The following is a 12161-nucleotide window of genomic DNA, read 5'->3' as shown; positions in this document are numbered from 1 at the left end:
CTAGTCTGATGAGACCAAGATAAACGTATTTGGTTCAGATGGTGTCAAGGGTGGGAGTGTCATGGGTCTGGGACTGCATGAGTGCAGCCGGTACTGGGGAGCTACAGTTCATTGAGGGAACCATGAATGCCAACATGTACTGTGACATACTGAAGCAGAGCATGATCCTCTCCCTTTAGAGACTGGGCCGCAGGGCAGTATTCCAACATGATAACGACCCTCCAAGATGACCACTGTCTTGCTAAAGAAGCTGAGGGCAAAGGTGATGGACTGGCCAAGTATGTCTCCAGACCTAAACCCTATTGAGCATCTGTGGGGCATCCTCAAGGTCTCTAAAATCCACCAGCTCTGTGATGTCATCATGGATGAGTGGAGGAGGACTCCGGTGGTAACTGTGAAGCTCTGGTGAACTCCATGCCCAAGAGGGTTAAGGCAGTGCTGGAAAATAATGGTGGCCACACAAAATATTGACACTTTGGGCCCAATTTGGACATTTTCACTTAGAGGTGTACTCACTTTTGTTGCCAGCGGTTTAGACATTAATGGCTGTGTGTTGAGTTATTTTTAGAGGACAGCAAATTTGCACTGTTATACAAGCTGTACACTCACTACTTTACATTGTAGCAAAGTGTAATTTCTGCAGTGTTGTCACATGAAAAGATATAATAAATTATTTACAAAAATGTTATGGGTGTACTCACTTTTGTGAGATACTGTGTGTGTGTGTATATATATATATATATATATATATATATATATATATATATATATATATATATATATATATATATATATTGTGACAGCAGGCAGGTAAAATCACCTGGTTGCATCCAGGATGGAAAATATGTATGCCCTAGATTCAGGCTTTATGCTGACTTATACCACTAGGGGGAGTGCTGGGAGTCCTGCAGGGGAAGAGTTAATGAGCCCAGCTGAAGTAAGTGGGCTCATTAAGACCTATAGAAAACACCCCAGCAGGCTTAGGGAGATGCTCCATCCTGGAACCAGTTCTGTGATTGTGTAGACTGGGGAGTGTGGTATCTGAGCTTTGCGGTGAGTTAACGCCTGTGTGGCAAAACTTCTCAAAGAGAGATAGGGTCTGGGGCAGCACAAGGCTGCACCCAGTTGTTAGTTAGGGAATCTACGTGTGTAGTAAGCGGTCAAGCTGACCAGGATTTCTTTTCATGTTTCTTTTTGTTTTTCTGTTATTTTTCAATGCATCTAGTCTGAATAAACCGCACCTTTGTTTTTGTTTCACCTACCAAGCTGTCTGCTGTGCCTGATTTTGTGTGGTGAACCCATCCAGGGGGTCACACACACCCGCTGCCGAGCTAACCCCTCACAGTTGGTGGAGAATGCGGGCAGTTTTTTTTAAAGGCCAGCATGGAGGAGATACTGAGACAGCTGGCTCTAGCAAATGCAAATCAGCAGCAGACAAATGCAGGTTTGCAAAAGAGCCTTGCAGCTCAACAACAAAGCCTTGCAGCCCAGCAGCAGATAAATGCAACTTTGCAGCAGAGTCTGGAAGCTCAGCAGAAAGCTCAACTGCAGAGTCTGGACGCTCAGCAACAAGCCCAGCAGCAATCTGAGGCCCGCTTCATAGAGCTGTTACAAAAGCAAGAGCAGAGACTCCAACAACAAATCGAGACATTAATGCAGCAACGGCCGCAGACCAGTGAGGCAAGTGGTTCCACTAATACTGCATCCTTTGGTGTGAGCCGTTTACTGACAAAAATGACTGGAGAGGATGATCCGGAGGTGTTTTTGACCACATTTGAAAGGACTGCTGAAAGGGAAAAGTGGCCTAAGGAGCAGTGGGCTGGACTTGTGGCCCCTCTGTTAACAGGGGAATCGCAGAAAGCCTATTATGACCTAGAGCCGGACCAAGCAAAAGACTATGTGGTGCTAAAAACAGAAATATTGGCACGGCTGGGTGTCACCCTGGCGTCCGGGCTCAGCGTGTACATAACTGGACTTTCCGGCTTGGAAAACCCCCCAGGTCTCAAATGTATGATCTCATTCACCTGAGCAGGAGGTGGCTGCAGCCAGAGACTTTGACCGCACCAAACATTGTGGAACGTGTTGTTATGGATCGTTTCCTGAGAGCTCTTCCTACTGCCATCCAAAAGTGGGTAAGCCATGGAGACCCAGAAACTGCAGATAAGCTTGTGGATCTGGTTGAGAGGTACTTGGCTACAGAGAACCTGACCACCTCTTCCAGGGACTCACGGACTTTCCACCCTAAGACCAGACCATCCCCAGTGGCGGGTAAGATGACTCCAAGGGGTGAGGGTGGAGAGAGTGAGAAGGTGGGGGTTCAACCTAATGTCTGGCGGGAGCAGCCCGGGAAGCCCAGGCCGCAAGAGGCAGCGAAAAAGATTATTTGCTACCGCTGCCGGCAAGAGGGACATATTTCAGCTAATTGCCCAGTTGTGGATGAACCTATGCAATGTGACTTTATAAGGGACAGACGTCAGTCGATGTTTGCGACAGTCGCTTGTACTGCCATTCGGGGACCTGAGAAACATTTATGTAAAATGTGTATTAATGGTAGAAATGTGGATGTGTTGCTGGATTCAGGTAGCCTGGTGACATTGATAAAGGCTGAATTAGTTACTACAGTGGTCTCTGGGAATAACAAGGTGGCTGTTATTTGTGTGCATGGGGACACCCGAGAGTATCCTGTAACTTCAGTGTTTTTTGAGACCCACAAAGGTAACCTCTCTCATCAGGTGGGGTTAGTGTCTCACTTACCACATGATGCCATTGTGGGAAGGGATTTTCCAATGTTCTGGGAACTCTGGGATTGTCCTGAGCCCCCCACTGGTGCCCCTATAGACCAGAAAGATGATGACCAGAATTCCTCTGAGAGTGGTGAGGACTCTCCAGAATTTCCCTTGTCGGTATTGGCAGGGGAAACTCGAGAAAATGGGGAGGAGCCAACATCCTCAGATGAAAACATGCCGTCTGTGGAATTTTCAGATCTTGAGGTTCACAGGGAAAATTTTGCCACAGAACAGTTAAAAGACCCCACCCTAATAAAGGCACGGGAAAATGTGGTGAAAATAGATGGCGAGTTAGTGAACCCAGAAAAAACTTGCACTTACCCGTACTTCACTGTGGAAAGGGACCTACTGTATCGAGTGGCTCAAAGGGCAGAAGAAACCGTTGAGCAACTTGTGGTGCCCAAACCTTACAGGAAGTTGGTGTTGGAATTGGCCCATGGGCACATTCTTGGAGGTCATCTGGGGACAGAGAAAACCAGAGAGAGAGTATTGCAGAGATTCTATTGGCCTGGGGTCATGAAGGAAACAGAAAATTATTGTTCCTCCTGCCCTGTGTGTCAGAAGTCGGCACCTATGCCACATTTCCGTAACCCGCTGGTACCTCTTCCTATCATTGAGGTCCCCTTTGAGAGGATCGCAATGGATTTGGTAGGTCCGATAGTGAAGTCCGCTAGGGGGCATCAGTACATTTTGGTTATAATGGACTATGCCACCCGTTATCCGGAGGCAATTCCTCTTCGAAATACCTCGGCCAAAACCATAGCCAAAGAACTATCTCTTGTTTTTAGCCGTGTGGGTATTTGTAAGGAACTGCTTACGGACCAAGGTACACCTTTTATGTCCCGGGTTATGAAAGAACTATGCAAGTTGTTCAAAGTGACACAATTACGTACGTCTGTGTATCACCCCCAAACAGATGGGTTAGTTGAAAGATTCAACAAAACCCTAAAACAAATGTTAAAGAAGGTGGTGGATAGAGATGGAAAGAATTGGGACTGTCTAATACCCTATTTGATGTTTGCCATTAGGGAGGTACCCCAATCCTCTACGGGTTTCTCACCCTTCGAGTTACTCTATGGGAGACACCCAAGAGGACTGCTGGATATCGCCAAGGAAACTTGGGAAAATGAGAGTTCTCCCCACAGGAGTGTGGTTGAGCATGTCGCCCTGATGCAAGATAGAATTGCACAGGTAATGCCAATCGTAAAGGAACATTTGGCCCAATCGCAGTTAGCACAGCAGAGAGTGTACAACCGTGGGGCCAAGACCCGTACTTTTTCCCCGGGGGATAAGGTATTGGTGCTAGTCCCTACGGTTGAAAGCAAATTCATGGCCAAATGGCAAGGTCCATACGAAGTTCTTGAAAAATTGAGCGAGGTGAACTATAGGGTCAGACAGCCAGGAAGGCGAAAGCTGGAACAGGTATATCACGTCAATCTGCTGAAAGCCTGGAGGGATAGGGAATCCCTAGTTGCAGAGACTTTGTCACCGGTCCAGTCTGATTGCTTTGTTCCTGAGGTTGGAATCGCAGTCACCTTATCGAAACCCCAAAAACAGGAGGTTAAAGAGTTTGTACTTCGCAACAAAGAGATTTTCTCTGAGCTGCCGGGAGAAACATCTGGCGTAGAGCATGATATTATTACCCCGCCAGGAGAAAGGGTAAAACTAAAACCTTATAGAATACCAGAGGCCCGACGGGAGGCAATACGTGGGGAGGTTCAAAGGATGCTGGAATTGGGTGTGATAGAGGAGTCCCAGAGTGACTGGTCCAGTCCTATCGTACTAGTGCCCAAACCTGATGGGAGCTGGCGGTTTTGTAACGATTTTCGACAATTGAATAAAGTTACAAAATTTGACACCTACCCCATGCCGCGTATAGATGAGTTGATCGACCGGCTGGGAACAGCCCGATACATGACAACTCTCGATCTCACCAAAGGGTATTGGCAAATTCCCCTGGCCGAGTCGGCCAAGGAGAAAACTGCGTTTGTAACCCCAGATGGGGCGTTTCAATACAAGAGAATGCCGTTTGGGTTACAGAATGCACCTGCAACATTCCAGCGGAAAATGGACAAGATTCTGAGGCCCCATCAGAAGTATGCTGCAGCTTACCTGGATGATGTGATTATCCATAGCACAGATTGGGTCTCACATCTGCCAAAAGTGCAAGCAGTCTTAGACTCCATTCGGGAAGCTGGGTTTACGGCCAATCCAAAGAAGTGTACCATTGGACAGGAGGAGGCCAAATATCTGGGGTACACTATTGGGAGGGGAGTGATAAAGCCTCAAGTCAATAAAGTCGAGGCCATACAGAGTTGGCCACGTCCCAACAGCAAGAAACAGGTACGAGCCTTTCTGGGAATCGCTGGCTATTATCGGCGATTCATCCCCCATTTTGCTTCTCAGGCTGTGCCCCTCACCAACCTGACAAAAGGGAAAGAGTCTGTCATGGTCAAATGGTCCCCGGAGGCTGAAGCAGCATTCCAGTCATTAAAAACTGCCTTATGTAGCCAGCCAGTGTTGTACTCCCCAGACTTCTCTAAGGACTTTGTTGTACAAACTGATGCATCAGACGTTGGGTTGGGAGCAGTGTTGTCCCAGGTCTGGAACGGGGAAGAGCACCCAGTCATTTACCTCAGCAGGAAATTGAAGTCCCATGAGGTAAATTACGCCACAATTGAGAAGGAGTGTTTAGCTGTGAAGTGGGCTCTAGATTCCCTTCGGTACTATCTATTAGGTAGGCACTTTGACCTGGTAACTGATCACGCTCCTTTAAAGTGGATGGCTCAAAACAAGGAGACCAATAGAAGGATAAATAGGTGGTTCCTGGCCCTACAGGAATTCAACTTTACAGTAAAGCATCGCCCTGGCGTTAAAATGGGGAATGTGGATGCTTTGTCTCGAGTACATGCGTGCCTGACTGCGTGTGTTCCAACCCCAAGGTTGAAACAAGAGGGGGGGGTATGTGACAGCAGGCAGGTAAAATCACCTGGTTGCATCCAGGATGGAAAATATGTATGCCCTAGATTCAGGCTTTATGCTGACTTATACCACTAGGGGGAGTGCTGGGAGTCCTGCAGGGGAAGAGTTAATGAGCCCAGCTGAAGTAAGTGGGCTCATTAAGACCTATAGAAAACACCCCAGCAGGCTTAGGGAGATGCTCCATCCTGGAACCAGTTCTGTGATTGTGTAGACTGGGGAGTGTGGTATCTGAGCTTTGCGGTGAGTTAACGCCTGTGTGGCAAAACTTCTCAAAGAGAGATAGGGTCTGGGGCAGCACAAGGCTGCACCCAGTTGTTAGTTAGGGAATCTACGTGTGTAGTAAGCGGTCAAGCTGACCAGGATTTCTTTTCATGTTTCTTTTTGTTTTTCTGTTATTTTTCAATGCATCTAGTCTGAATAAACCGCACCTTTGTTTTTGTTTCACCTACCAAGCTGTCTGCTGTGCCTGATTTTGTGTGGTGAACCCATCCAGGGGGTCACACACACCCGCTGCCGAGCTAACCCCTCACAATATATATATATATATATATATATATATATATATATATATAAAATACTCTGCAGCTAACGGAATCACCTGCCTACCAGAAGTATAGTAGAAACAGTGAGTACACCAGGAACGGACTGCAGTGAGATCTAGCTAAACTGTATGCAGTGGATAGAGAGATATATATATATATATAGATATAGATATAGATATATATATATATATATATATATATATATATATATATATATATATATATATATATATATATATATATATACACACACACACACACTAGACTGACTGTATATATATATGAAATACACTGCAGCTAACTGAATTATCTGCCTGCCAGAAATATAGTAGGAACAGTACACCACCAGGAACGGACTGCAGTGAGATATAGCTAAACTGTATGCAGTGGAGATATATACTGTGTGTATATATATATATATATATATATTAGACTCACTGTAATAATATACACACATATATATATATGAAATACACGCCAGCTAACTGAATAATCTGCCTGCCTGCTCAATCTAAATGACACTCTCTCTCTGTCCACGCCGGCAACACACTACACGAGGCCGACATGCAGGCAGCCTTATATAGTGTAGGCGTGTATTTGGTTCAGATGGTGTAAAGCGTGTGTGGCGGCAACCAGGTGAGGAGTACAAAGACAAGTATGTCTTGCCTACAGTCAAGCATGGTGGTGGGAGTGTCATGGTCTGGGGCTGCATGAGTGCTGCCAGCACTGGGGAGCTACAGTTCATTGAGGGAATCATGAATGCCAACATGTACTGACATACTGAAGCAGAGCATGACCCCCTCCCTTCGGAGACTGGGCCGCAGGGCTGTATTCCAAAATTATAACGATCCCAAACATACCTCCAAGACGACCATTGCCTTGCTAAAGAAGCTGAGGGTAAAGGTGATGGACTGGCCAAGCATGTCTCCAGACCTAAACCCTATTGAGAATCTGTGGGGCATCCTCAAATGGAAGGTGGAGGAGCGCAAGGTCTCTAACATCCACCAACTCATTGATGTCGTCATGGAGGAGTGGAAGAGGACTCCAGTGGCAACCTGTGAAGCTCTGGTGAACTCCATCCCTAAGAGGGTCAAGGCAGTGCTGGAAAATAATGGTGGCTACACAAAATATTGACATTTTGGGCCCAATTTGGACATTTTCACTGAGGGGTGTACTCACTTTTGTTGCCAGCGGTTTAGACAATAATGGCTGTGTTGAGTTAATTTGAGGGGACAGCAAATTTACACATACAACGGTGGTCTGCCTATGTAAACAAGGAAAATCACCATTCTGTTAGTAAGGAAGACAGAAATCCTGCGTTTCTGCTAAGCAGGAACACAGATCTGTCGTCTTCCCACAGTACAAGCACCTCCCCCACAGTTAGCAAGCACTATCTAGGACAGTGATGGCGAACCTTGGCACCCCAGATGTTTTGGAACTACATTTCCCATGATGCTCTACTCCACTGCAGAGTGCATGAGCATCATGGGAAATGTAGTTCCAAAACATCTGGGGTGCCAAGGTTTGCCATCACTGGTCTAGGAACACATTTAACCCTTTGATCGCCACTGTTAACCCCTTCCCTGCCAGTGTCAGTACTGTGACAGTGCATATTTTTTAGCACAGATCACTTTATTGGTGTCACTGGTCCCCAAAAGTGTCACTTAGTGTCCGATTTGTCAGCCACAATACCACTATAAGTTGCTGATCGCCACCAATACTAGTAAAAATAAATAAAAATTCCATAAAAATATCCTATGGTTTGTAGACGCTATAACTTTTGTGCAAACCAATCAATATACGCTTATTGGGATTTTTCTTACCTCCGCTGTGCAGTTGGTTTTGCACAGAGTGGCCCGATCTTCCTCTCCTGGGGTTCCTGAGCAGCGCTCCTGGCGCCTCCTCTTCTCTAGTGCCCAGTCAGAGAAGTGCTCTCCTTCGTGGACACCCGTGCGGACGCGCTCCCGTGTCCTGCTTCTGTGTCTATTCACAGAGAAAGCAGGACTCGGCCCCGCAGCAGCGGGAGCTAATGGCTGCGCCGCTATTAATCCATCATCCAATCAAGACCCGAGGCACCGGCTTTTGCTGGTGTGCTCTTCCCCGGCGCGAGAAAGAGAGGGTACAGGTAAGTAAAACGGGGGCTCGGGGGGGCTGCAGCATTACAGGAGGCTTTTCACCCTTAGTTCATTGAGGTGAAAATCATTGAGGGTTTACAACCCCTTCAAGAACACCCATGAGAACAAGGCCTCAACATTTGGATATGGTGGTGAGAGGTGAGAACCCCTTTCATGTATATATTTTACTCGGTATGCCCCCATTGTACTAATTCACCATTTTTACTGGTTACCATGGTCATCAGAAAAGAAAGAGAGGGAACAACCAAAATTCTGTGCGGTCCATGGAACAGGAGCAGAGGGGAAAACGTCCACTGAGGACACTTACTCAGGTAACAACTGTCTAAAAGGGGCATTTCCCTTAGTTTGGAGAGATTTTCTCTTGTTTACTTTTGTTTCCCTGAGACAGGAAGTGATGAAAAATCTCCCCAATGGGATACAGACCAAAAAAATAAAAAAATACAGAAAGCAGCAGCTGGTATATGGTGACAAGGCTGCCAAGATGTTGTGCTTAAAATAGTGCATAGCACGGAAGCTTTTTTTTTTTTTTAACTGAAAGTAAAGTGTCATTTCATACACTTCTATCGCCCGCAGGGCAGTGAGATGCGGTGGATTGCGTTGTATCACACAGCACTGAGAAATTGTACTGCATGCTGTTGTCCTGACCCAATAGGAAAGAGGCATTTCTTTTGTCTATGTGTTGCAACTGTGCGGGGAAAGGCTGCCGAGTGCAATCCTTACACACCTGGTGTACACAAGCCCAAGACTCCATTTACACTTGTGCGACTTGTCAGACGACTTTGGACACAAAAAAGTTGCATGGCAAGTCGCAGCCAATGCATTTCAATAGAAGCTGTTCAAATCTATGCAACTTAAAGTCGCAGTGACTTTAAGAAGGTTCCTGCACTACTTTGATGCGACTCGAGTGCCACAGACTGCAAAGTAGGGTTGCACAGACATGGATACTAAGCTTTTCATGAATACTCGTACTCATGCTCCGATACCTTTGCGGTGCAATTTGAGCACATACAAAATGAATCTCAAATCACACTGCAAACAAAAGTTTGTGATTTGCCCCACCGCTCCTGTGTGAACTTAGATTTCTCAGGGACTTCAGCCTGGGATCACACAAGAGCGGTGTGGGAAACTGCATGTGATTTGGACAGCAATGGCACCTCATCCCTGTTCAGATCACATTTGTTTCCTTGCAGTGCGATTTGAGCCCATTCATTTTGTATCGGCTCAAATCGCATCTCACAAAAGGTATCAGTAATTGGCATCAGCGAGTCCTTGAGCACAAGTATCAGTACTTGCGGCTTAAAAAAATAAAAATGATATTGGTGCAACCCTACTGCAAAGTAAACTCTCAAAAGTCAAATCTCAATGTTTTCAATGCCACAGTTGTGCAAAGTCAACAGCCAAAGTTGCATCAAAGTCATAATTGAAAGTCCAATAGAAATCGCACAACTTTGGAGTCGTACAAGTGTGAACGGAGCATAAAGGTGTCCATACACCAACAGATTTCTCAGTGGGAATGGATAAATCTCCGGCTTTGGCAATGGTATTCTGACACCCAAACAGTTCCTGCATTGAATGTATGTAGGCGCTGTTTGAATGACACAATTCTGATTATTCAAGTGAAGGTTGCCGGGCAGAGTGCTGCTGACCCGCTGACCAAATTTTGTCTCGATTATTAGGATTAGACAGTTGTTGCTGCAACAAGTGTTCCCATTGGAAGACTCCCCCTCTATTCCTGTTCTGGTGGTTACTCCAAATCCTGGGATTTCCCATTTTTATTCCTGGTGACAATTAGAGAGGGTGAACCTACCGATGGGGTCACAGACAGCAATAAAAACGAGACAGCGGTTCTCGCGTCCAAAAGTTTGCTCATTACTTGCATTCAGAAGGCGAAACTAAACTGAATTTTGAGAGTTTCACAATTTTTGTCCCAATTTAGGCAGAAGTGAAAATCCGCGAGTTTGGTTCATGCGTTTACTAGTATCCGGACGTCTTACCTGCCGTGTCTCCGCTTCCCATGCCGTTCAAGTAAAGGATGGACAACAGATGGGGTTCTGACTTCTCCAAGGCGACCCGCAGATCTTGGAAGTGGTCCTTGTCCTTCACCAGGAGCATCTTCAGCAAGAGGTCCACTTTGTCTCGGTCGGTGGGACCGCTGCTGTCCAGCTCTTGCCTGTCCCTGAGGGTGAGGGTCCCGGCCTCCTCCAGGAGGTTCAGCAACCTGTCTGCATCACTGATGGACTCCACCAGGTTGTGGTGGCACTGTTGGAGTAACTCCCTGTGTTTGGGCTCCATGTTACACAGTGAAATCAATGTGGGGGGGGGGGGATAGAAAGAACCGCTGAGTCTCCCTCCTCCTCCTCTGTTAGTGAGTCCTTAGGAGTTCCAGGCCCAGCAGGAGCCCTCAGTGTCCAGCCTGTCCCCGAGCCGAGCACAAGCCTGCCCTGCTGGATCCTCCGCCTGCACACAGCCTGCAAGCAGGAGCAGCAGCAGCCATATTGGCCAGCCGGGGAGGGCTGCAGAGCTGCATGCTATGCCTCACCTCAAATCTTCCAGCTCTTCTCCCTCCTTCCTTCTAAAGTCTTCCCAGTCAGCAACGGCGAGCAAAGGGGGGGAATAAAAAACTCTGCTCCCTCCTCCTCCTCCCCCAACATAGACTCTGCTCTGCTTCCTGCTACATGACTAGGAGAGCCCGGGCAAACTCTGCGCTCCCCTCCTCCTCCTCCCTCTTCTTCTGTGTCCCACAACTCGGACTGACTGAGGGGACCTTCTCCGGGGACAAGCTTCCTCTATCAGCCGCTTCTCCTTCTACTTCTTTCCTCCCGTGTCTCCTCCTCTGCCTGTCCCTCTGTAGCTTCCTCCTCTTCCCTCAGTCCCTCCTTCCTCTTCTCCCTCCCTCCGTGCCTTCCTGGGAATATTATGTGCTGCTCTGCCACATCTCTGCTCCCTCCAGGTACCGACCACTGGTCTTCACCACACCACACCACACCTACATCAGGTACGGACCACTGGTCTTCACCACACCACACCTACATCAGGTACCGACCACTGGTCTTCACCACACCACACCTACATCAGGTACCGACCACTGGTCTTCACCACACCACACCTACATCAGGTACCGACCACTGGTCTTCACCACACCACACCTACATCAGGTACCGACCACTGGTCTTCACCACACCACACCTACATCAGGTACCGACCACTGGTCTGCACCACACCGCACCTACATCAGGTACCGACCACTGGTCTTAACCACACCACACCTACATCAGGTACCGACCACTGGTCTGCACTACAACACACCTACATCAGGTACCGACCACTGGTCTTAACCACACCACACCTACATCAGGTACCGACCACTGGTCTGCACCACACCGCACCTACATCAGGTACCGACCACTGGTCTTAACCACACCACACCTACATCAGGTACCGACCACTGGTCTGCACCACACCGCACCTACATCAGGTACCGACCACTGGTCTTAACCACACCACACCTACATCAGGTACCGACCACTGGTCTTCACCACACCGCACCTACATCAGGTACCGACCACTGGTCTGCACTACAACACACCTACATCAGGTACCGACCACTGGTCTGCACCACACCGCACCTACATCAGGTACCGACCACTGGTCTTAACCACACCACACCTACATCAGGTACCGACCACTGGTCTCCACCACACCACACCTACATCAGG

General features: G+C 47.6%; 1 protein-coding gene across 1 annotated transcript in view; it reads right to left on the bottom strand.

Annotated features, from left to right (window-relative positions):
- The window catches only part of DLG5 (discs large MAGUK scaffold protein 5), a gene marked incomplete in the record, with an annotated part of 215519 nt that extends 204196 nt beyond the window's left edge, over positions 1-11323 (bottom strand). The window contains 1 exon segment of the mRNA XM_073596836.1: positions 10440-11323. Within this exon segment, the coding sequence (XP_073452937.1) occupies positions 10440-10737 (298 nt within the window).
- Positions 11324-12161: the final 838 nt, after the last annotated feature.

Source organism: Aquarana catesbeiana, linkage group LG08 (genome assembly GCF_042186555.1).
Source record: "Aquarana catesbeiana isolate 2022-GZ linkage group LG08, ASM4218655v1, whole genome shotgun sequence".
Classification (NCBI taxonomy): domain Eukaryota; kingdom Metazoa; phylum Chordata; class Amphibia; order Anura; family Ranidae; genus Aquarana; species Aquarana catesbeiana.
Note: the sequence above shows the minus strand (reverse complement) of the source record. Positions and strands in the feature narration are given on the sequence as shown.